Source organism: Meriones unguiculatus, chromosome 10 (genome assembly GCF_030254825.1).
Source record: "Meriones unguiculatus strain TT.TT164.6M chromosome 10, Bangor_MerUng_6.1, whole genome shotgun sequence".
NCBI lineage: Eukaryota > Metazoa > Chordata > Mammalia > Rodentia > Muridae > Meriones > Meriones unguiculatus.
In genome coordinates this window covers 109,134,302-109,159,724 of record NC_083358.1, presented here as the reverse complement: position 1 = coordinate 109,159,724, position 25,423 = coordinate 109,134,302, and the positions used below count along the sequence as shown (strand labels likewise).

The 25,423-nt window shown below is 44.4% G+C and overlaps 1 protein-coding gene across 1 annotated transcript in view; it reads right to left on the bottom strand.

Annotated features, from left to right (window-relative positions):
• Vps45 (vacuolar protein sorting 45 homolog) overlaps window positions 1-25,423 on the bottom strand; it is a 63,316-nt gene that overhangs the window by 26,272 nt on the left and 11,621 nt on the right. The window contains exons 5-13 of the mRNA XM_021650531.2: window positions 25,316-25,384; window positions 25,069-25,206; window positions 24,371-24,481; window positions 20,916-21,050; window positions 20,429-20,542; window positions 19,322-19,489; window positions 8,841-8,999; window positions 7,942-8,049; window positions 5,963-6,084 (exon numbers count right to left, since the gene is read on the bottom strand). Of these exons, the coding sequence (XP_021506206.1) occupies window positions 5,963-6,084; window positions 7,942-8,049; window positions 8,841-8,999; window positions 19,322-19,489; window positions 20,429-20,542; window positions 20,916-21,050; window positions 24,371-24,481; window positions 25,069-25,206; window positions 25,316-25,384 (1,124 nt within the window). The remainder of the gene's footprint in view (window positions 1-5,962; window positions 6,085-7,941; window positions 8,050-8,840; window positions 9,000-19,321; window positions 19,490-20,428; window positions 20,543-20,915; window positions 21,051-24,370; window positions 24,482-25,068; window positions 25,207-25,315; window positions 25,385-25,423) is intronic.

Genomic DNA, 25,423 nt, shown 5'->3' with positions numbered 1-25,423 from the left:
TACTGCAACAGTGATAAACCCGCGTTCCTTCATAAGACCTGAGCCATTAGAGAGAGGACCCAAATTAACATCTCAAAGTGATGGCCAAGAGCGGCAGGGATGATGGTGGGGCTAACCAGAAGCAGAGCCAAAGTTCATAGCGAGTGATGACAGCCTCTAAACATCTCAGTTATCAACTCAATGTGTTCTGTGTTTGAATCTTTCAGTGGCAAATTATGGCATATTTACTGCTATTGACACAATTTAATGGCTATTGAATTTTTACCCTTTGTAAGTACTGTTTGTAAAACTGAAAGCTTTTAAGACTAATTAATTCTTAGTTAAATGTGACAATACCTACTATAATAGTTAATGAGAGGCTATGTATGGATATACTGAGCCACTATTTCAACATACAGAGGTAATAATTAGCAGTTTCTCATTTCTCCTTTCATAAACACGTATACCACATACATGTTATATATATAGATAAGTATATGCTTATATGTACACAATTATATTTATGCTTTTGTTTTTCCCACAAAAGGGCGAATGACACCATCTTGCTTTTCTCTGAATGCATCTCAGAGAACCCACATATACCCCATGAAGAATTATAGCACAACAAATACTGCTGGGCTTTGCTGAAGCAGCGGCAGGCTAACACTGGAGGACTCTGAGTTAAAGGTCAGCCTAGACGAAGTAGTGATTCCCACCCAGCCTAATAAGACCTTGTCTGGAAAAAGAAAGAGAGGAAGAGAGAGAGAGAAAGAAAGAGAAAGAAAGGAAGAGAAAAAGAGAGAAAGAATGAAAGAGAAAGAGAAAAAAGAGAGAGAGAAAGAAAGGGAGAAAGAAGAGAGAAAGAGAGGAAGAAGGAGAGAGAAAGAGAGGAAGGAGAGAGAAAAGAGGAAGGAGAGAGAGAGAAAGAGAGGAAGGAGAGCGAGAAGGCAAGCGAGAGAAAGGAACACACAGGCGCTGAGGCAGTGCCAGTCTCCTGCTGGTGAGTGTTTGCTTGACAAGGTTTCGGTGACGACCTGGGCTGACATATCTCTGCACACTTGTGTCTGTACATTTGTTTACGGGGTAAACTTGCAGAATTGGCGTTGTTAGGCAGAGTGTTCTTCAAGTGCTCTCCATCTTGCTTCTACTCAGCAGAACTAGGAGGTGGCGAGAACAGCATCTTCCATGCCCTCAGGTAGTTTGGACCATTTCTCTCTCCTTTTTAGTTGTCATGACTGTAGATGTCCATGGCAGAGCTGCACTGTTTTCTTTCCTGGCCTCCCTTACCTCTGAAGACTTAGCTCTGCTCACTGTCCTCCTGAAACTAACACCAGTGCGGCTTCCTCTCCTAAGGGCATGGTCCCCTAAGTCACATCCATCTTATCCATTTTCCCTTCATCCATGCCACAACCGACAGTTTTTCATTACAGACACATGGGCCACCCGTGACATTGTGGATTCAAGATCTCCTTCCTCAGGAACCATCCAGCAACTTGAACTTTACCTATAGTAACATTCATATGCAATAACATTCTGTCCCTCCAACCTAACAGCAATACTTACTTCATTGTTCAATCCCTTCTTCTGATTTCTACTCTCTAGAATCCCAGTTGGACCTAAGTACCTGCCTTCTCCACATTTAACCTTGTATAGTTAAAAGGTGTCATTGAAAATACACAACTGAGATCACTTGGTAGATTTTAAATTGATGCCCACTATCAGGCATCTGACTTTGTGTGGAAGGTCTACTTACATTTCTTTAGTAAATTAGATTCAAATTCACATTTCCATTACATCTTATCCTATAAATCTTCCCAATTAAGCTTCCAAAGTCACCAAAACTTGGCTATCAAATCTTATTGACAATTGGGATCATCAACAATCTTCATGCCACTAAATCTGGGAGGGACTTTGTTTTTACTACGTGTCTCAGAAGACCAGAGGCGGTCTCCTATGAGCTTGTCTTTATGACTCGGAGCCTCTGGTTTTCCTTCTGCTGTTCTGGTTCCTGGTCAGTCTGATTGCTGTCTCCTAGCCTGTGCTGGATTCTGAGCAATCTTCTTTTCTCTTTTTCCTTTAGTAGCCCTATCTGATCTATACAATGTCTTATCAACTCCCAACTTAGTACAGGACTTCTTGAAATATGGTCCTGCTACGGAATCTAGGCAAGGCTTCGGCTTTCTGTCTTGGGCTCGGGTGTGTGGGCCATCACCCCAAACCGTGTGCCACATTTCTCCTTTATTATTAAATGGGCACCTTTTAATTTCTTAATTTCTCCTCAAAGCCTGAGAGTTATCTTGGATTTCTCTTACTCTTGCTCTATCAATGTATTTAAATAAATTGATTTTCCATTCTTCTCCCCTCCTGGCCAAATCACTTCCACTTCTTACGTGGATTGTAGGCAACTCCCTTCAAGAGTCTCCTTCTTCTTGGTTTTCCACTAGGATTCCAACATCTCCTAAAGTTACCATTAGGAAACAGTGTGGAGCTGGGTGTGACACCAGCCTACCTTCAAGACCAAGGAGGCAAAAGCTGGCAAAGATCACTGTGAGTCTGAGGCCAGCCTGGTCTACATACCAAGTTACACACCAGCCAGGGCTATAAAGTGAGACTATCTCAAATAAATAAATAAATAATGAATAGATAATTTTTTTTTAAAAAAGGTGACTATAGTTTGGTTCAGTGTGTTATCATTGGCTTCCTGTATTTACAAAACAAAAAAGAAAGGAAAGAAAAACAAACTTTACCAGAGCCGATGGCTCCATGTGATCCAGCCCCTATCTCTCCGTCCAGCCTCCCCCATGCCCTTCTTTCTGGCTCACAGCAAGTCCTCCCTTCTTGGAGGCCTTTGCTCTGCCATTCCCTCTGGCAATCAGGTGCCTTTTCTTCTAATCATTATGTAATTGGCTTTTAAATTTTTTTTTGTAATTCAAAACCCATTTTAAATACCCCACAGAGGTTCTGTCTAACTGAAGTGGCCTCCCCAGGCCCCACAGCTGTTGTAGGGATGACTTCTTTCTTCTGCAGCACTTTTGTTTCCCTCTTCATGCTTAAGGACCTTGGGCCGGGTGTCTTTCCACCACGCCTGCAGCCCCAGTGTCTACAAGAATTCTTAACGCACTGGGAACATTTAGTAAACATCCGCTGTATCAGAGCCAAAGCTGCAGAACTGACTGTAGCCAGCCAGCGCTGTCGGATGGCAACAGCTAATAAGCGTGCTGGGGGAGAGCACCACGCTGGGGGAGAGCACCACGCTGGGGGAGAGCACCACGCTGGGGGAGAGCACCACGCTGGGGGAGAGCACCACACTGGGGGAGAGCACCACACTGGGGGAGAGCACCACACTGAGCTCTGTTTGCCAACGACTCACAAAGCAGGAAGGTTTGCCCACGTGCACTAATACACTCTTCTGGCCTGTGGCTGCCTTTGGTCAGTAAGTGGCTATTTTTTTCATCCAGCAATCCTTCAAGTGTTTAAAGTTACTCATTTTCAATGTATGTGTCTGTATGAGCATACACTATGTATGTGTGGGTCCCCACAGAAGCCGGAAGCCCTGGGACCGGCGCTGAAGGTGGTGTGTGAGTGCTGGGAAGCTGGCTTCAGGTTCTCTCGAGGAGCTCCAAGAGCTCCTGACTGCACTCAGCAGTCCTCAGATGAACTCGATAAGCACATTAGTGGTTTTAATCCTATCAAATTAATTACAGGCCTCATGAACAAAGTTTTCTAAAAGCTTCTCAAATAGGTGAGTGATTTGGACTGGTTTCCATTTTTCTTATTAGCTGACATCTTTTGATCTAAACACATGGTCCCTAGACATTTTGTTCAAATGACTGGATTATACTCCCTGAATTTAACACCAGATGTTATGGCTGAACATCTGGTGTTAACACTGGATTTACAAAAAAAAAAAAAAAAAAAAAAAAAAAAAATTCTGGGAGGCTGAAGAGATGACTCAGAGGTTGCTTGCCCAAAGGTCCTGAGTTCAAGTCTGAGTAACCACATGGTACTCAGATGGTGGCTCACAACCATCTGCAGTGAGATCTGGTGCCCTCTTTTGGTGCACAAGCCCACACAGGCAGAATGCTATATATATGTTTTTTTTTGTTTTGTTTTGTTTTGTTTTTACCAAATAACCGTTTTATTTTTAAGAGATTAAGTTAAAAAAAGAAAATCACACAATGTACAAGAGTCACTCACCTATATATCTCAAAACACTTTCTACATTTCATTATATCTGTAAAACAATAAATTGCCAGTGATCTTAATTATTGGTTGAAATAATAGATGAATTATACTAACAAGAAAATTCTCACATTAAACTGACACCAGCTGTATCTATGTTTGGCCCTTTATATTACAAGGTCAAAAAAGCAAAACAAAACAAAAAAACCTTATAAGACTATCACTCTTAATTAGGTAGAATTTGTATATATTTAAATTTTAGGTTGGCTTAAGTAAAATTGGCCTGGACAAGTTTTGTTTTTATTAAAATTAACTAACCCCTGGATTAAAGTTCTAACTAAAGAATGTCATCCTTTTCTCCTGGGACACAAATGGTCTTTGCTAATCAGGCCTCTCAGCTGGTGTGTTGGTTGCATTTGGCAAAGTTCAATCCTCACCCAAACCAGTAACAACCTGCTCTGGCTGGCAATCAAACAGCAAATCTATTTTGGGCATTAATGTTTGAAACGCCAAATGACAGATGCCATGGAGCACATAAGGAAACTGATATGCTGCTAAAATACAGAAGATAGGGAGGGATCTGAGACCCTCTAAAACAGCTGTTTCCTTATTCTAAGGCAAGTAAATGAATCAGGCTTTGCAGCGGAGCTCATGTGGAATGCTGACATATGCAAAACCAAACTCTTCAGCCTGAAACAACAGGAGGGGCGGTGATCAGCATCCCAGTGGGACCAGAACAGGTCTTGACTTCCCGCTCTCAGTGACCCTACCTTATCATCATTACATTTGTGTGTTTATGTGTGTGTGAGAGAGAGCGAGAGAACAATAGAGGGAGAGAGGAAGAGAGAAAGAGAGAGAGGGAGAGAGAGAGCACCCCGAAAAATGGAGTGTGTACGGATGTCAGAGGCAACGGATGTCAGGGACTCAGCTATCTCCTTCACCTTTGCTGCTGCCCCTAGTCTTTTTTTTTTTTTAATTGTTATGTAACTAATACCACACATTTATATGACAGAAATAAAGAAATCTTGAGAATTCAGAGAAAAGTTTTGATAGCTTCCCCCAGAAAGGACACAGATTTAAATCATTTAAACGAAGCTTCAGCCTTGAAACTGGTGGAGCCCAGATTCTTACATAGGTGGTTATAGCTTCAAAAATTTGCTTCTGGAACCCTGTGATGTGTGTTCTGAAGAGTGAACATAGAAATAGCTCATTCTGGCTAAGTATGAGCTTTAACATTTTTAACTGCTTAATTTCTGAGCACGGGGAATAAACCCAGAGCCCATGCATGGCAGACAAGCACACTACCGCTGAGCTGTCTCCTCCCATCTTTCACTTAAAGCTCTTCTGTCCTCTGTGTGTTTAAAATCTGATCCAGGGTTGTGGCCTTGAACTCACCCTGACCTGCTGTGACAGCCTCCACTCCTGGGAGTTCAGGCCTGCAATGCCAGACCAAGCTTGAACTCCGGTAAGTAAACCTGACCGGTTTGTAACATGCAAAACCCACATGGTCTATAGATTTACAGTTTCTTTGGTCCAAAGTCCGTGCATAAGCCAGATCTGAGCTCTTTGCTCTGGGTTTTACCAACTGAAATACAGCCATGAGCCAAGACCAGGACTTCATCTTAAGCTCGGCATCAGTGAACAGATGTTTTTAGTACAGGTCTGTGGAACCGGGTACCCACGTTCCTCCCTCCATGGCAGGCTGTTTCTTCAAGGCCAAGATCTGGGTGTCTTGGGCACTTCCAGTTTCTCTGGCTTGTTCTGTGAGCCTAGTTTTCATTTGTCATCTCCGCTGCCTTACCTGTCTCTGAGTGTGCTGGGGCCTACGTAAGGATAGAGGCTTTCCTTGAGCTTCCCCTTGATGAGGTGGTCCAGGGTCTCATGCAGGAAAGGCTGGTGCTGCGTGTACACATTCTCCACCCCCTGAAATATCAAATGGTTCTTATGTTATCTGGGGAAGCTATCAATGTAACAGTTAATGACACATCAGAAAAGGGGCATCTCCTCAATGGAGACCTATGAGACAGACTCAAATATGAATTGGATAGGACTCAAACAAAATCAAATAGGATGTTTGTGTGTATATGCACATGTGGGTGTGTGTGCATGTGTATGGATGTCAAAGGTCACCACTGGGCACCTCCCTCAATGGCTCTCCAGCATATCTTCTGAGACAGTCTCTTATTGAACCTGGAGCTCAGAGATTTGACTAGACTGGCTGGCCAGAGAGCTCCAGGGGTCCCCCTCCCTTTGCACATACTTCAGCACCGTGGGGCACAAACACACGCCATGGTATTTGCCTTCTTATGTGTTTGCTGGGTATCTAAACTCAGATTTGAGCAGCAGGCACTTCACCAAATGAATCAACTCCCCGGCCCAGAATCTTAGAACACTTAAAAATTATTTTAATTAGATGAAATTGTTCCAATCTTGCAAAAGAACTAATTTTTTCAAAAGTACTAAATTTAAGGCTAGTTATTTTTAAAATAAGGTTTCAATAAGCTTTTCAAGGAATTTAAAAACCTATAATCTTGGGGCTGGAGAGATGGCTCAGTGGTTAGGAGTGCTGTCTGTTCTTCCAAAGGACCTGGGTTCAATTCCTAGCACCCACATGACAGTTTACAACTGTCTGTAATGCCAATTTCAAGGGATCTGACACCTTCACACTAAATGCACATAAAAGAAAAATTAAATAAATTATAATTAATGATAAATTAAATAAATTATAAAAAACAAAAAAAGTCATTTAAAAAAGTTTTAAAAAAATCTGTAATCTTTTACTTTGTCTCAATCTCATTTTTGTGTGTGTGTGTGTGTGAAAATGTTAAATAATAGAGAAAACAAAAAGAAAGGACTGTGTAGAGGAGCTACTGAGGCCCACGGAGCAGAGAAGCACCAGGAAACAAAAGAAAAGCTACAGATGAGCACTGTAAAGAACAGGCTAGGGTAAGAGGACCTGAGTTAGAGCCTTTTACCAAGCAAAACTCTGGGCCAGTGGATCCCATGGCAGCACTGTTAACTTGACAAGCTCCAGAGTTACCTGGTAGATGGGCCTCTAGGCAAGCCTGTGGGAACTGCCTTGATTATGTTAATATAAGTGGAAAAAGCATCTCAACTGTGGGCAGGTCTTGAGCCAGAAGTGGAGAGAGTAAGCATAAACACTGGGAGCATTGCTGCTGTCTTCTGACTAGGTGTAATGTGACTGACCTCCTTGATGCAGTGATGGACTGTGTTCAACAACTGTGAACTAACGTGAGTCCTTTTTCTTTAAGTTACTGTGTAAAGGACTTTACTGCAGCCCCAGGGGCAGACACTGACACACCCACTTGTGATCCTGGCGCTGGGGAGGCAGAGACAGATCCCTGGAGCTCACCGGCCAGCCAGCCTAGCTTAGCCTAACCTAAAAGCCCAAGCCTCAACCTCAAAACCCACGGTGGCCGGCTCCTAAAGAATGTCCGCAGAGCTTGACCTCTTTCATGACCATGCATAGTATGCATGTGCATGTACACACACGCACACGGAGGCAGAGAGAGGCAGACACAGACCGAGGTGGGAGGGAGAGAAGAAATGTTCACACTTCCTGGAAGCACGTCCAGGTGGTCCCCACTCAGGCCCCACCCAGTGCAGATATACTGCAGCACAGAGGCCATGTCTCGAGACGTCGTCTGCGTGATCTCCCTGGGGGACATAGCTCTGCGCTCCAGAGTATACTGTTAGATCAGAGCAGCACACACTCAGCCTCAGAGTGTTCATTGCTTCTCACAGAAAAGGAAGCTCTACCTTCAGTCCTTTGAGAAACTGTTTGGTAATAGCCACTGCATCTTTGGGGCTGAAGAGGTCACTTCCTCTGACCCGTTTACCACCATATTCAACAACTGCAGACACAAGCTGTAAAAGCAAAAAAAGAACAACCGTTTATTGCTTAGGCATCAGGAAGCTCATTTCATAAAAAATAACTTTATTAAGACAGTGAAGACATGAGAGGACAGAATCACATAGCTTGTAAATAAACAGTATGATTTATCTTTTGTTGGGGCTGAAACTATAATAGTTTGACTCCTGGGGTTTGGGCTTAATATATAAATTTGGCACTGGGAATTGGGCTATGCTGTGAGGGCCTGTTCTCCAAGCCAAGCAACAGCCGGTCAGCGAGCTCAGCTGGGCCCTGGCTAGGGTCCTCTCCTCGGGCTTGCTGACTGCTTGTGCCCTGCCCCCACCTTATCCAGCTGCTCCTTGCCACCTGTTGTAAGCAACTCTGCCTTAATGGCACATGCTGTCAGGGAGGGGCCAGAGGACATGCGGAGGGGGAAGCTAGAGAAGGGGAGCACCACCTGTGCAGCTATGGCGGAGTACTCATCCCTGTCTGGTAAAGGCTTTCCAGGAGAGGCCTTTTGGGAGACGAGCACCCACACCCCTCACCCATGTCTGTAAAGAAGCCCAATAAACTAATTGGTTCCCCAGAGTGAACTCTGGCAGAACTGTGCCTTGGTTTGTTGTTCAGACCTTAGGAGGAGCGGCAGACATGGCTTAAATCTCCCCCAGGGAAGGAATTTTAGCAACACAGTGTATGCTAGCATCTGGGAGGCCAAGATAGGAGGACCCTCAGTGTGAGGTTCCCCTGGCTGCGGTGAGAGCCGCTCTCAATTAAGGTAACGCGCGCAGGTACACAGACAGGTCACCTTTCGGTACTTGTCGGAAACCCCTTTGCTCCTGAGGTCCATCAGGAGTCCTGGCAGGCTGTTGCTGCTGTGGCGCTCGTAGTGCAGGGCATAAAGCATCACCAGGCGGGCTGCGTCCAGCTCTGAGACTTTGGGATTCTGCAGCAGTCTCTTCACATTCTGAGGACACCCAGAACCAGTATTAACCTTTCACTTGAGTGGCCTCTTGTGGAATGCCCAAGATCATAAGCTTACTGAGTGCTAGAGACACATCACGCCATCCTGTCTCAACTACAGAGCAGCAACGGCTTCTTAGTCAACGGAAGAATTAAACAGGAACAATTCCCACTGTGGTCGCTTTAGGAAAAATGCATCCAGCACCCATTTCTCTTGCCTTTCCTGACAGCCTGGGTCATCTCCCTGATGAGTGAGGAGCGCAGACTCTTTCTACCTCAGCCTACACGGCCACAGCAGAATGGCCCACTTCCGGTCAAAGGTGTTTCTTTTAGCGTTGCTCACCCGTTGTATCCAAACAGACACAAGCTGGTAGACTTACACAGGGCTGGGCTTAGTGTCCAAGAAACACCACAAGTAACAGCGTGTCTCAAGATGGCTGAGAGAAACGTGACATGTGATAGCATGCACTCTCTAAAATGGAGAACTTGGGATCTGAGAGGCAGCAGCTGGAAGCAAAGGGACAGCATAAGTCATGTTTGGACGTTCTCACCCTCATAAGGCCTTCCTACATGGCACATATCTGTATTTATTATAGAGCAGAACACTTTTTTCTTTTTTTTTTTGGCTTTTAAGGCAGGGTTTCTCTGTGTAACAATCCTGACTGTCCTGGACCTGCTTTGTAGACCAGGCTGGCCTCAAATTCACAGAGGTCTGCCTGCCTCTGTCTCCCAAGTGCTGGGATTAAAGGTGTGCACCACCACACCCAGATCACATAATTTAAGGCAAAAGTACATTTAGGCCCCACAAGGCAGCGTGCCCTGCACTGCTGGGGAAACACTAGTGCGTTTGACGTGATGTCTGTCCTCAGTGAGCTCAGAGACTTGTTGAGGGACGAAACAAATAAAGCCCCTCTGCCACAAAGCACGTCGCTTCATAAGACTGAAACCCGTGAACATGCACCGTAAGAGAGAAGACACCTCGGCTCACGTGTCACACTTCCAGCATGGACAGGCTTCCTTAGGATTAAAGAGGCTGCAGTGCCAATATGTCAATAAAAGGAGAGGCAGCAATCCTGGAGAAGTCTACGGCTTTCTGACTTCAGGGCACGCTAAGCATCCGGAGAGAAGGGCAAAGGCAAATGAGGATGCAAAGATGCCTCACTGTGATCAAATAAAAACGAAACAAAATACAAAACCCAAACTGACTGATGAAGAAAACCTTAGCTGTTGTCTTCACTTTCGACGAAAAATTAATCTCTATAAGAAGTAAACATTTTTAAGACTGTAGAGCATAAAGAAAACATTAACTCCAAGAATTAGCCTGCAGAGACGGGCTGGCTTCTTCCCATGTGCAAACAAAATGCTGCTGAGCTAACCGTGGCGGTATTACTTTATCTGGTATGCCAGCTTTCTGACAGGGCACACTCTGTCACCAGGGTGGCCTGGCACTCGCCTTTGGACTTGTGGGGTTTCTCATGTGTATGCCCTAAAGTGCCATGATTCCAATATGGCTAGGGCTGTTATTATGATTAGTGCTCTGATTACAGGGTTAGACAACTTTCTGTTTTTTTTTTTTCTTCTTAAGTTAGACTTTAAGTGGTCAGCTTTCTCTATAGCTTTTATCTGTGCCCAGTACGTGGTTTTATAAGATGCGAGCTTTTCAGGAGTAATGAGAGGTTCTAGAAAAGCATTTTACCACCATTAACAAATCCCAAAAGTTGAAAGGTCATTGTAAGTGGGGAGGGGAGCGGGGGCAGAAAAGAATGTGCTTCCGGCCGCAGAGGAGTCAGGGAAGCCTTCATCAAGGGCAACAGTGCGAAGGAAGCAATGAAGGCTGAGCCAGAGCCACTATGAGTAGGGACATGAAAATCAGGGGGAGAACTGCGACAGAGTAGCAAGACCCTAGAAGGCACCGGCCCTGAGGCCGTAACAGCGCCTGTGCAGTACTCCACAGCGTACTGGACTTTAAGGCCTTCTTTCCGGAGAAAGCATGAGCCCGGGGACTGTGCTCTCTGCAGTGCGTCTCAGCAGCCACGTCCAGTGTGCAAGACTTTGATGCACAGACACAGGGCTAGCTCGCACAGGGCGCGCTCTCGACTAGAAAGCTCTGACAGGGAACACTACAGTTGTTTTCCTGGGTTAACGTTTATCATTGTCCCTAAGGGATCAAAAGGGGAGAATGTTTTCACTTAGACACCACATTCACAAGAATTTCCTTATTCTTTTCTTTTGAGATAACCTTCCTACAGAACAGTCACAGAATACAGCCCACTGAGGACATCTGTTTTCTATCACAATAAAAAGATATTTTAGGCATAATTTATCAGATGTGTGTGTGTGTGCACGCACACACACGTATATGAGCTCTCTCCCTCCCCTTCTCTCTCTCTTGTTCATGCTCTCCCCACCCCATCCCGCTTCTCACCTAACCTGGAAAATTTAAAGCACTGTGAGATCTGGGGTCCTGAGTCACTCCTCGGCACGCACAGTATCTGCTTTCCTACCCTGAAGTCACTCCCCTTTTAACTCTAGTCTGCCCCATTTCTGGTTACACCACCACTGGACATTTAAGCAAATCTGAAGTGGCCACACTGCGAGGCATGGAAATTTGTATGGGAACAGACTATTTGCAGGGATGGGCTTGTGCCCTTCTGGTTCACTCCTTTCTAACTGCTCCACCTGAATCCTGTCGCTATCTTCCTTAAGTTTCACACTGGCATTAGACTTCCTGGCTGCACTTTGCTGTCCCTTCAGGAACGTGGCTCAGACCCTCCACAAACTGCTTCCCGACTCCGTGCCTACTTTAATCTCTTAGGCTATTCTCTTGTGAAAAGGTATGTGTAGGTGCAAGCTGAGTTGGAAAAGCAAGGCATTTTTGATTGCCTCGACTCCATGTTGGCGTTTGACTTCACTGTGACCTGCTGCCCTTGAGTTCTGTTGGCTTGTCCATTTGATCAATGGTGGCATAACTCTCACAGAGATTCTAATCACTGTGAGTACACCAGAAAAGAGGGGAAGAAGGAATGAGAGGGCTGTCTGTAATGGTATCTGTGGGAACGTAACTGATATATGTGATGGATGATTCTTTTCTCACTAAGATTCTCATAAGTCTTACCACTATGAAGAAAAAGAAATACACTATTACATACAAATGGATGAAGGGAAAACCAGAAAACTACTGTCTGCTTAAGAAGTCAGGATTAGGGAGGTGAAGGCAGGCACATCTCTGCAAGTTCAAAGTCAGCCTGGACTGCACAGTGAGACTCTAGACTAAAAAGGGTGGGTGGGGGTTAAGATTCTGTCAGTGAGAGGGCTCAGGGATAAAGGTGCTTGTCTCTAAGCTTCATAAGCTAGTTTTGATCTCTGAGCCCACGTGATGGAGGGAGAGAACTAAGTCCCACAAACTGTCCTCTGGCCTCTGCCTCCAGAGTAGACAAATAAACAAGGGTGGGCTGACAAAAACACAGTGAAAGAAAACTAAAAACTCTTCGTATTCTGGTCTTCCATAGGCATAATCCAGAAATAGGTAAAGCAAAGTAAATACACTATCTTTGGAGGTCAAGTTTCAAAAAGGAGTTAACATGCTCTTCAGAACGTAAGGAGAAAACATCTCTTTTCCAACATCTCCAGCATTTTTATTGTTTAAGGCCTTTTTTATTTTTTTATTTTTATTGTTTACGGACTATCACCCTCCTTCTCTGTTTTCTTCTATTGGAACTATGATTAAGCAATAATGCAGCATAAATTTCTTATGACATGAAAACAACTAATCATTGTACAAATTACAGTTGAACTCAGTGGCTAATGGAAACCTCCTTTTTTATGGTTTTAACGCAGTCGTTAGAATCCCTCCTTTGCTGTACAAACAGTCAGTGAATAACAACATAACTAGCAGACTAGGACAGCAAGGTGGGCTAGCAGAGCGGCTCAGCAGCTGCTGTGATAGATAAACGACTCTCACCTAGAGGTCCAAGATAACGTGCTGGAGTGCTGGAGTGCTGGGGATCAGAGAGAATCCCAGGAGAATGGTAGAGAGCAGCAGGATGTGAGCCCACTAACTGGTAATACGCCTAGATCCATGCTCAGGTTTCTGGTTTTGAGACAGGGGCTCGTGCAGCCCAGGCTGGCCTCAGACTCACTTTGTAGTTAAAGGTGATCCGACCTCCTGATCTTCCTGCCTCCATCTCTCAAGTGGATTACAGGCATGTGCTGTCGAGCATGGATGTACAGCTGCATAGGATGGCTCAACCTTGGAATCTAGTACTTTGGGGGCCAACCGGGGGTACCAAGTGAGACGCAAAAAACAAAAAAGCCCAGAGATGGGCCAATGAAATGCTTCAAAGGAAAAGGTGATTGCTGCCAAGCCTGATGACCAGACTTCAATCCCTAGGACCCACACGGTGGAAGGAGGACAAACTCCCACTCACCTCCACATGCATATATGGCGTGTGCTCACGCACAACAAATAAATGTAAAAAATTAAAAACAAACAAAAATGAAAGAAAAAACAAGCATTATTAAGTATGACTGCACAAAGCGGTGACAGTCATCATATGTAAGAAGTACCAGTATTTTCTCCCATTCAAAAGGACCAGGGTTTAGAGCAGGGAACAGTCATTTCCAAACTCGGGTCACCAAAGGCTCAGGCTCTCTGCCGCTATACACACAGCTTCAGACAGGCCTCTTCTGTGCTTGTCTATGTGCCATTAACTGTGACTTTTGCCCAAGTCAGGGAGCAGGGAATAAAACAGGCCAGCTCTTTCTTCCAGATAACAGCAAGACTATGACAGCACAGGTGCAGGCTGGGGCCGCTTTCTTGCTGAAGACAGTTCTCTTCATGAAATGAAAATCTAACCAGCCGCTGCCTTCTGAGGACGCACATGAGCGTCAATGGTGGTGCACTACACTTTGTTTCTAATGTTCTTTCTAAATAAAATTCCTGTTAGTTTTTATATAACTGGTTTGAAGTGACAAATTTATAGATTAATTTTTAAATGGGATATATGAGCTTTTTTTCTTACCATGGTACACTTACTATTAAATAAAGCAAATCCCATCTCTATTCAAAAACCTCAATTCATTGCTTCATGACGTATTATTATATGAGGCTGAGTCATCTAGGGGTCAGGCCCCTGGCATCCAGTCATTATCAAACAAAAGTTCCCTTTATGGACTATTTAAATCAAATTGCAAAGAAATCCTTTGTGGTCAGGAGAGCCCAAACTACTGCTGACTGTAAAACTCTAACACACAAGAAATCTTAAAAACTATAAGTTCTAAAATAGTCATCAGATCTCAAATAGAATTCTTTTCTGTTTGTTGTTGAGACAAGGTCTCATTCTTAGTCCAGGCTGGTCTCAAACTCATGGCAATCCCTCTGCACACACTCCTGAGTGCTGGGATTATAGGCATGAGCAATGCTTAGGGCAAAGTTCATATTTTTAAAAAAATCTATTATCCTTTTCTTTTAAAAAGTATAAAACTAGCTGGGCATGATGGCCTTTGCCTTTAATTCCAACACTCAGGAGGCAGAAGGAGTCAGATCTCTGTGAGTCTGAGGCCAGTCTGGTCTACAAATCCAGTCCAGGACAGCCAAGGCTACACAGAGAAACCCTGTCTCAAAAAACCCAAAGTACAAAACTTAAAGCTTCATGTAAAAAGGATTGTAATAACTTTTTTTTCTAGCTGACTTCCATATGGTAAAGAGATATAAATTAAAAAAAAAAAGAGTAAACAAATTTGACTAGTGATCAACTTCAGGTTTATCTTTATGAAGGAAAATATTAGTCATAAGAAATTTTAAGTTTAATTAAGGTCAAAATTTTATTTTTATTTAGAAAGGGGTAGAAAACTAAGTTCATTGCAATAACACAGGAATACTTTTAATAGGCTAACAAAACAACTATAAACTATTATTGGTGGGGCTACTTAAAGTGAGCTGGCTAAGTTAAATGTTTTATCTTACGTCTTTGCAAAAGATAACCCACAGTTACTAAAAATGAGCCCCAAGGCGGTTAATGCAAAGACTCATATCTGGCCACAGTACTGACAGTCAGGGGTCTGCTGAGCGCTCACTCCTAAGGAAGGCTTCTAAGTCACCCTCCCAGGGTTCCGAGGGACACTGAGGAAGACGGGGCGAAAGCACATGAGAGCTGTGGCCTGACAAGACAACATGGCAGGCAAAAGTGCTGTTTAAGCCTGGGGACCCAGGTTTGAGCCCAAGGAAGCACAACAAAAGTAGCAAAGAGCAAACTCCACAAAGTTGTTCTCTGACTTTCACAGGTATACTCTGGGACATGTACCCATAAATGTATCATACACACACACACACACACACATGCGTGGACACAAAAGAAGTTAAAAAATACAGAGCATGTAAAAGCTGGAGGACAGGGAGGAGTGCATAAAACACTGTCTTTTGGATAATGTGGCCTCACTCTCGAATTTACAGCAGCTATGCTTGCCTGCACAAGACCTATACAAGATGGAGCCCTTCAGCGTGTCATGGTGGACAGAGGGGGCTTCATGAGGCTTTATCCTCCCTTGAGGGGCTATGGGCAGTTAATGTTCGCTGGGAGTCGGGGGTAGGGAGCCATTTCCTTCAGTTGTGTAGCGTCTGATACCCAACAGCTGCCCCAAATCCAGTAAAGACTTACTGGCTATGCTCATGCAAGATTTAGCAGCTCACAAAACACAACAAACAAGACAACAGACAAGGAAGCGGGGTAAGGACTAGCTAGGGAGAAGAAAAGGTTTGGAGAATGTAGAAGGGGGATGAGAGGGTGAAGAGAGAACCAAAATACATTATACACGTGTATGAACTTGTCAAAGAATAAACACATCTTTAATAAAATACAATCAAATAAGACTGAAGGTTCTGACGGGAACAGTCTCTTAGATGTATGATTAAGTGAGAAAATAAAATGCAGGTCTCAAGCTGGACGTGGTGGTGCATGCTTTTAATCCCAGCACTCAGGGAGGCAGAGGCAGTTGGATCGCTGTGCATTCAAGACCAGCCTGGTCTACAAAGTGAGTCCAGGACAGCCAAGGCTACACAGAGAAACCCTGTCTCAAAAAATGGAAAGTAAAATAAAATAAAATGCAGGTCTTGGCAGAGTACTACTTGAATTAAAAAAGAGATAAACCTAGCATGTGGGAGGCAGAAGCAAGTAGATCTGTGTGAGTTTGAGGCCAGCTTAGCCTGTATAGCAAGTTCCAGGCCAGCCATGACTACATAGTGAGACCCTGTCTCAAACATGATAGAGAGAGATGTGCACACACAAAGCTTAGAAAAACCTGTGAGGGTACTTGAAACTGTTCGCAGACTCAGTTTTTACTGTACACCTCTTGCAGCCTATACTTAAAATTTCCTTGAGAATTAGGAAATAATGTTAGAGAGGACAGAGGTTTTGGTTTTTGTGTATGTGTGTTTTGTGAAGACTTAGGGACCATGGACATTATTAAAACAGTGATGAAGCACACCACGTAAATATAAAGCCAACAGCATCTTTAGGATTTTTAAAATGTTGGTATTTAAAACTTAAAAGCAAGACCTGTGCTTTTGTAAAGGCTGTGGTGGACCAGAGCCTCATATGTACTGCTACTATTTGATTTTCCTGTGTATAAAGTGGCTTAGGGTGTTGGAGCCAGTGTCACCAAGATTCCTGCGTGTCACACCAAATCCTCATTGTCACATAGAAACCTGAAGTGGCTGTTCCTGGCATATGGTCAACATAAGTCATTTTCCAAAGAAACTAGGATAGCACGGCCCAAAGCCTCTGCTACGTCAATACACCTGGCTGGCTTTCCTGAATTTGGTGGAGAGGAGAAGGAGGAGGTAAGTTTAGAATACAGGGCCCTATCGATGAGGAAATGTGATTCCTAAAGTGGGCCAGAAATTACTACTTCTCAAAGGACTTATTCTTTTTTCCATGGTACCACATACGGATGAGTCATTTTTGTTTTTTGTCATTTTGACAGAATGATTTTGGCCCTTTTCAGGAATCTTGGCGTTACCTCTGATCAATTGTTCCTGTCCCATTTGAATCTGTCACTGACTGTTTGCTCTCTTCTGTGACTTCTAGGGTGCCCCTTACCATGTATTACCGTGAGTCCACAAGCTCCCTGATGTCAGTCTTTTCACCTCTAATGCATTCTGAGTAGACTTAGTTTCTACAGACCTTCCCTGTGCCCTCACCTTCACTTAAGACCTACACCAGCTCTCTGCCTGTCTTAGCAAGCAGACTCCTCTGACACGCTTAAGTCAGTGCCCACTTGCCAGCTCAATTTTACCTCCGATTTCTCTTCCACACCCACTCTCAATAGGCCAAACTGTTTATCATTTCCTGCGTGCCGAAGCATCTTTGCTTTGTTGTTGTTCCTGACTGAAATCCTCCTCCCAATTCTAGTCATTCCTTGCGGTCCATCCCAACATTTCCTTCTCTAAGGAAAGCTTCCTGATAACCTTGTCTATTTATGGTCAGAATCACAGTTCTGACTTAAGTAGTATCCTGAAACATTATGCAGTTTTTTTCTTGTGTTTTAGTTTGGGAGGGGGGAAGCGAGAGGGAGGAAGGAGGGGGTGGCCATGGACACAGGGAAGGGGAGAGAAACCAAGGCAGAAAGATGACTATATATTTCTTAAGATTAGAGTCTGATTATATAAGGTTTCTTTTCAAATCCTCTGGTGGTTCCCATCATTTTAAAATCAATCTCCTTTCAATACTCCAACCTGGTTCTTTTCTCTGTCTTTATCTCTTTGTCTCTGTCTCTCTCTGTGTCTCCCTAGCGTGTGTGTATTATAAGGGATTGAACCCAGGCCCTTGGGTATGCCAGGCAAGCCCTCTACCATCGGTCGATAGCCCTGCCCTTCAAACTATCTCTCTGCTCGTCTAGCGAGCACTCCCAGCATGCACCTCCACTAGCTGCGCACTACTGTGCCTGTGTCGCCACAGCTCCAGGCCTGTTTCTCCCCAGTGGCAGTGGCTCCTTTTCTCTGCCTGCTAAATGTACTCTGACTTATCTGTCAGAACTAGTTTTCATATCCTCTTCATCAAGAATCTGGAAGATCATTCCATGTGCTTCTGTGAAGGCCATGACTACAGTACCTACTACATGATTACTTACTACCTGATCACAGTGCCTTGTAACTTTTATGTGCATGCATGTCCTTGTTAGCGTGAGTACGTACATGTGTGTTCTGGTGTATGTACATGGATACATCTGCATTTAGGAGCCTGAAGTTGATGCTGGGTGTCCTTTCCTGGTTGTTCTCTACCCATGTTGTCTTGAGACAGGGTCTCTCACTGAGCCTGAGGCAACCAACTAACTAGACTGGTTGGCCATTAAGCTCCCATTAAGCCTGTGTCTCCATCTCCTAGTGCAGGGGTTAGAGGTGTGCACGACACCCGGCTTTTTATGTGGGTGCGGGTGGCCTGAAGTCACGCCTCATGCCTGAGCAGAAAGCATTTTACCTCTGCACCTGAGCAGTGAGTGCTTTTCCTCATCTCTGCAGCCCACAATCTTTAAAACCGCCTTTTCCCCTCTTGCAGGGTAAGCACCCTGAGGGGAAGGGTGCTGTCTCATTTATCACTGTTCCTCTGTACCCTTACCACAATTCACATGCAGCATGTTACCATGTTTGTGAACTGAAAAGCAATCTTTAGTAACCGATTCCTTCTTAGTGGTGCTGGGAATTGAACATAGGGCTACATCTTCATCCAGCTTTTATTTATTTTGAGGCACGGTCTCACTCACTAAGTTGCATATTCAGGCCTTAAACTTGTGATCGTCCTGTGCTCCCACGTGCTGGGATTATACTTGGGGGCTACCACATCTAGCTTCTATGTGTTCCTGACTCTGTGGCAAGCTAAGCTTCACGCTGGTAAGGAAGGGTTACTTGCCACTGACGCTTTCTCTACCCGGCACAGTGCCCACACACAGTGGGCGCTCACCCAGCACAGTGCCCACACACAGTGGGCGCTCGCCCAGCACAGCGCTCACACACAGTGGGCGCTCACCCAGGACAGTGCCCACACACAGCTCACCCAGCACAGCGCCCACACACAGTGGGTGCTCGCCCAGCACAGCGCTCACACACAGTGGGCGCTCGCCCAGCACAGCGCTCACACACAGTGGGCGCTCGCCCAGGACAGTGCCCATACACAGTGGGCGCTCGCCCCCCAGCACAGCGCTCACACACAGTAGGCGCTCATCCAGCACAGCGCTCACACACAGTAGGCGCTCACCCAGGACAGCGCCCACACACAGTGGGCACTCTCCCAGCACAGCGCTCACACACAGCGGGCGCTCACCCACTGGACTGACCTGGAGAGCACTGGAATGGTCATTCTGGCAGGCGAGTTCTTGCTCAACCTCTGAAACCTCCAGCAGGTTCCGCTCACTGACCAACCGAGACAGTTCTCCAACCACCGTCACGTGCTTTGATACAGTCCCGGACATCTTCTTGAACTGCGGGTAATTCTCCACAAAGGCCTGCCATGGAATAAACATTAATGTTACAGTCTCACTAAGTGTAGGCATCTGCAAAGAAAAGACTGCAAAAAGCTGGGGTTACTTTTCTGCCCAACATATTATGCTTAAGAAGAGAAAGGCTGGCCCATGTCCTTAGGTCTTTATAGAGGCCAGACATACAGAACGGAAAGGAACAATGACTTCTGATGGGTGTGTCACCATGCTGTGTATTAAAGAGAAATCTTACAGAAAGTGTCTCAACCTAAACCAAGTGACTTGCTGGCTGTGAAGAGGCTGAGGCGTTAGTGCTGCCATGAGTTCCAGGGCAGGCAGGCAGGTCTAGACAGCTGTAGTGGGGTCTAGAGTAATAAACGCTGCTTCAGAACAAAACAGTACAATGCAAACCAATGCGAGTAAAGAAGCTAGCTGGGCCTAACCCACACCTGGGATTCCAACACTTGGGAGGTGAAGATGGTGGGCCTTCCCAAGCCTCAGGCTAGCCTGATCCATTATGACAAAAATAACATAACATTTCTGCTAAAACAATATTTGTTAACTCACTCAAGTTTGTTGAGGCTTCTGTAGAAGTATTTCTATTTCTTCCTCGGGTTAATATTAGGAATCAATACAGTTTATTTTTATATAAAAATGATAGAAGCTATTTCACAGACTCTTGACAGCAGCCTTGACCTTGCAAGTGCTGGAATTATGAGTTCTTGTCATCATGTCCAGTGATTTAATGCATGTATTCATGTAAGCTATGCAAGCACTCTACCTACTGAATCAAATCTAGAATCTGCATTTCTTGATCAATAGAGCAATTACCAGCCAGTCACACACAACTCAAAGATAAGCAAAGAATCATGGTGGAAAATAGACCTGGAATGTCGCAGACGTGTTGCCTGCATAAACAGTCCTGGAGTCTCATACGTGAGTTTCCCATGTATGTGCTTGATTTACCTTCATGTCTGCTATGGACTCTAGCCTCTGCTGTTCCTTTGGTTTTCTCTTCTGGAAGTCTTCCATGAGATTCTTTATATTGCTACCGATCTCTGCAAAGTTCAGGTACATATTCTGTAAAAATAGAAGCCAGAAGTAAAGTTCAAAACTAGTCTGCTTTGGAGAAATCACAGAGAAGTGAAAAAGAATTTTGAACACAGACTTGAAAGACAAATTCCATTTTAATGACCACATCTGGACATTAGCCAGGACACTAGTGATGAATACCATTATTATTCCCACAAAGAGCTACCAGAATGGAAGAAAGCCAGCACTCTGTGAGCACTCTGACAAAACGCTGCCAGGCCAGCCCCCAGCCTTTCGCCATGCGACGTACAGACTAGCTGCAAGAAGCCGGCCGTCTTTTCACAGGGACCCATGTGCCCCGTCCCCACAGGCCAGCGCCAGCGCTTCACATACCCACAACTGAGGAGTTAGCATCACCTACACTGGCATAGAATCCGTCATTTTCAGCAGACAGGACCACCTCTCTCAAGTCTTTGCTGATCCCCGGCACTCTGGAAAGGTCGATCCTGTTGTTGTTTATACCCAGTAGTTCATGGACCATGGCCTGATACGTCCACTGTGGAAGTATGACAAAGAGGGTTGGCAGGCGACAAAACATGGAAATATCAAGTACTTAGGAAAGCAAAGGGTGAAAACATCCCTAACAACTAGCCCGTTTCACACCAAGTTTCTTTATTTAGTTCATATTTTCATTAATACTTTTTCTCTAGTAAGTATTAAGATTGTCACTTTAATTGCTTAAACACTCAAAAAAATCAAAATACTTTTGTATTTCACACTTTAGAGAAAATGCAACAAGATTAATACTTCTGATAGAAAGAAAACAATTATAGCTATCATTAGCTGTGATTTTTGCCTGTGAATTACGAGTATATTTTTGGTTTCATAGACAGGGCTATATTGGTGCCGCAGTTATGAGCTGTGCCACTTCCTGAACACTTCTGTGGTTTTCTGCCGCCTGAGAAGTGTGTTCTTGCAGAGCTGAGTGCTTCTATATTTATCCTGGGAACACTAATATTATCAGAAAAAACCTAGTGAGTTAATCAAAACACTGGCATAATCAGACGCTTGCCTTGAAATCCATTTTATCCTGTTTTAAACTGACTATGAATTGTGAAGAAGAATACATTTCTAGCCTTTAAAAATGCAAATTTGTTTGGCTAAAAACCAGAAAGGTAAATTGCCACAAATCTTCCTTCTCGCCACTTATAAAGATTGCATTTTTACAAAATTAAGTATCTTTTAGCAAGTTATGACTACATCTACAATCCAAATGCTAGAGATGTTTACATGCACATTTATAACAAACTAAATTTATTAAAAAGTAATTTAAGGAGGACGGAGAGGTGGATCAGCTGCTAAGAGCACTGGCTGCTCCTCCAGAGACCCCAGGTACTCCCAGCATCCACATGGCAGCTCAAAACTGTTTGTAACTCGAGTCCCAGGGATCCTAGGTTCTCTTCTGGCCTCTGTAGGCAACAGGCACATTCATGCTGCCCAGACACACATTCAGGTAAAGCAACCATACACATTTTTTGAAAGAAAGAATTTAAGATATAATAAAGGAAAGTACCATTAAAAGTTCATTTGTGTGTGTATGTCCGTGCCACATGTGTGTGGATGCACTTAGAAGCCGAAAGAGCCTCAGCTCCTATGGACCTGGAGGTAGAGGCCGTCGTGAGCTGCCCAGCGTGGCTGCTGAGAACTGAACTTGGACTCTCTGGAAGAGCAGCCAGTGCTCAACACTGAGCCGTTGCTCTGGCTCTAACAATGGCGCTTTATTGGCTAAAAGATTAGTTAAAGGACTGAAAAGATGGCTCAGTGGTCAAGAGCACTGGCTGTTCTTCCAAAGGACCTGTAGTCCAGACCCCAGCACCCACACGGCAGTTCACAACTGTCTGTAACTCCAGTTCCAGGGGACCCTTTTGGCCTCCAGGCACACAGGTGATGCAAAAATACATGCACAGGCAAAACAGCCACACACAGAAAAGAAAGAAAGAGAAAGAGGGGTTTCAACTTCAACAACAAATGAAAACCACCACCAACCACAAAAGTGCAGATTTGCCCAGAAGGGTCCTGAGTGAGCCAGGTCCCTTCGACGTTTAGGTGCGTACAGTAGTGGATAGAGTCATCGTGGGTCTACCGCAGCACTTACTCCGCAAGCAGCATCTGTTTCTCCTCCTTTCCCTGTACAGGGTTGTTTGTTGGGACAAGAGAGTCTCCTCTAACCCTTACATGCACTGCTTGGTTTCCTACATGCACGTAATGGGTTCTCAGCGAAATGTGTTTTTCTTTGGGATACAGAATTATAGATAACTACTTTTCCTTTTACTATTTTTAAAAAATATACATTTTTATTTTCAATTACTAAGTTTGAATGTGGGTTTGTGCATGAGTGTAATGCCTGCAAAGGCCAGGCAGGACACTGGATTCCTTTGGAACAGGAGTTAAAAGTGCCATGAACTGCCCATTGTGTGGGCTAGGAAAGGAACTCAGGCACTCTGCAAGAGCAGTATGTGCTCTTAGCCACTGAGCCATTCTCCAGACTCTCTCCATCTTCCTTCCCTTCTTCCTTCTTCCCTTCCTTCCTTCTTTCCCCCCTCTCTTCCTACTACCAAGCTCCCACAGATGTTGCTTATTCTACAGCAGCACTTCCTTCCATAGCGGAGCACCCTTGGCATTGACATTACTACGTGCTGAGAAGAAACGGACATGGAGATGATGGCTTTCTCTCTACATCTGAATCAGCACTCACAGAGCAAAACTATACACGAGGAACTGCTTAACTTGCAGAATAAACGAGGGGACACAGGCTACCTTAGGAGTGTATTATCCAGGACAGTGTCAAAACCACCACAGATGCAATGTGGGAAGTGCAGCATGAGGCATAAGAGACAGATTCTACACAGCTGGAGGGAGAAAGCAAACCCTGCCTAGATTGCTGAAGCACTCTTTAAAAAGCTGCTCTCTGGATTTTGAGGGGTTTCAAGAGAGAAATGTTTTGATAGGTGAAATGGGAAAGAGAAGGCATCTCAGATAGTGCAGAGCTTAGATAGTGGTTACATTAAAAGCACAATGGCAAGAAACCATGTCACCCCTTTGTAGCAGTGAGAAGTTGGGTATATATACTGAAGGCGCTTGGGTGCAAAAATCGTTAGTTCATTTTTTTCTTTTCTTTTTTCCTTTCCTTTCCTTTTCCTTCCTTCCTTCCCTCTTTCCCTCCCTCCTTCCTTCCTTGCTTCTTTCCTTCCTTCCCTCCCTCCCTCCCTCCCTCCCTCCCTCCCTCCATCCTTCCTTCCTTCCTTTCTTTTGAGACAGGGTTTCTCTGTGTAGCCTTAGCTCTCTTGGACTTCCTTTGTAGACCAGGTTGGCTTCAAACTCACAGAGACCCACCACCTGCCTCTGTCTCTGCTGGGATTCACCAATGAGCCCAGCTAGGAGACTTGTTTTTAACCCCATAGGTAAATGGGAATGACAAAGATTTTTTAGGTTGGGAGTTGTAATTTAACAACCTTGGTTTTGTAGAATACAGACTGAAGAGAAATCAAAAGAAGAAACTGAATAGAGGCTTGTTTCACTGTTACTGCACAAGACTGGAGATTATATCAATGCATGAGCAGTAAGGTCAGAAAAGAAGACACTGGGAGCAAGAGTCCAGAGTTGAGAAGCTGCCTTGATCAGCAGGAGGGACAGGAGGAAAGAGGCAAAAACCAGCATGAATGAAAACCAGGACACTACAACACCAAAAAATACGTAGCAAAAAACAAGAACAGCTGAAAACAAGAAGATGGGTAGAATGGATGTTATTTCCATATTTGCATTTTAATGAGCTTCACTCAAAATCATCCTTCTTTATGCTAACAAAGGGCCCTGCACCTGGTTGAGCAGTGGGGTGATGGCATCATCGCAGCGATCTAGAATGAGAAGCAGTGGAGGAACCTCCGTCCGCCGGAACTCAAAGAGTTCGTATTCTTTGCTTATCACTTGCTGAGGAGAAAAGAGAAAAATAGTTTGGTTAAGCAGTTAGCTGCAGGCAGAGATGACAAAGATAGGAAATAAATAAAAACTCATGTAGCAGTTTTCCCACCCTCACAGGCCTCCTACAAAAGTGTTCAAAAGCTTCAGAAAGCTTTGTAGCACGCGTTTAACAAGTTAGGACCTAAAACCCTACTTTACAAGTGGTTCAGCTGAGCCCTAAAGTATTTCAAAGCCCTACGAATATGTCATAGGTTAAACCTAGAGGTATTAGTGTTAATTTGTTCCTTTTTTTTAATTGTTCTGAATTATATAGTTTACTTCTTTGCCAATAAAACTAACATATCGTCTTCTTTGCTCCCTTTCTTTTCTCTTTCTCTCTCCCTCCCTTTAGCCCCCCAACCCCATCCCCTCATCTTTATTTTGAGACAGGGTTTCACTATGCATCCTTGCCTGGCCTGGACCTTGCTATGTAGACACCAGGCTGGCCTTGAATTCACGTAGCTCTTCCTGCCAAGACATGCACCACCATGCCTAATTAACTAATACAGGGAAGTGACTAGCCTGAGGTTTAGAACCAGGAACAGGAAATACTATACCTTAACACATTCTCCAAGTCTCTTTGCAGCCTCTGATGAGAGCTGGTAACGAATCATGGGGCACTTCTTCAGAGATAAGAGGAGAGCAGTCAGTCCTTGAGTTGTTCTGGATAGCTGGGCTAGATCCCAATTTCGACCCTTTGTGTTAATTAAAAGAAAATATCTTAATTTTCTCCTATAACTCCAGTTACTTGATGAATTAATTTCCACTTGGTTAACTTATTTTGAAAATCCTTGCCTTCCATACCTGACAGCAACCCAAAATATTCAGGGAAAACAAATGTGGATTCACAGCAATGTAATCACCATAAAATTCCTGCAAATGAAAAGCATCAAGATCAGTCGATCCATGGAC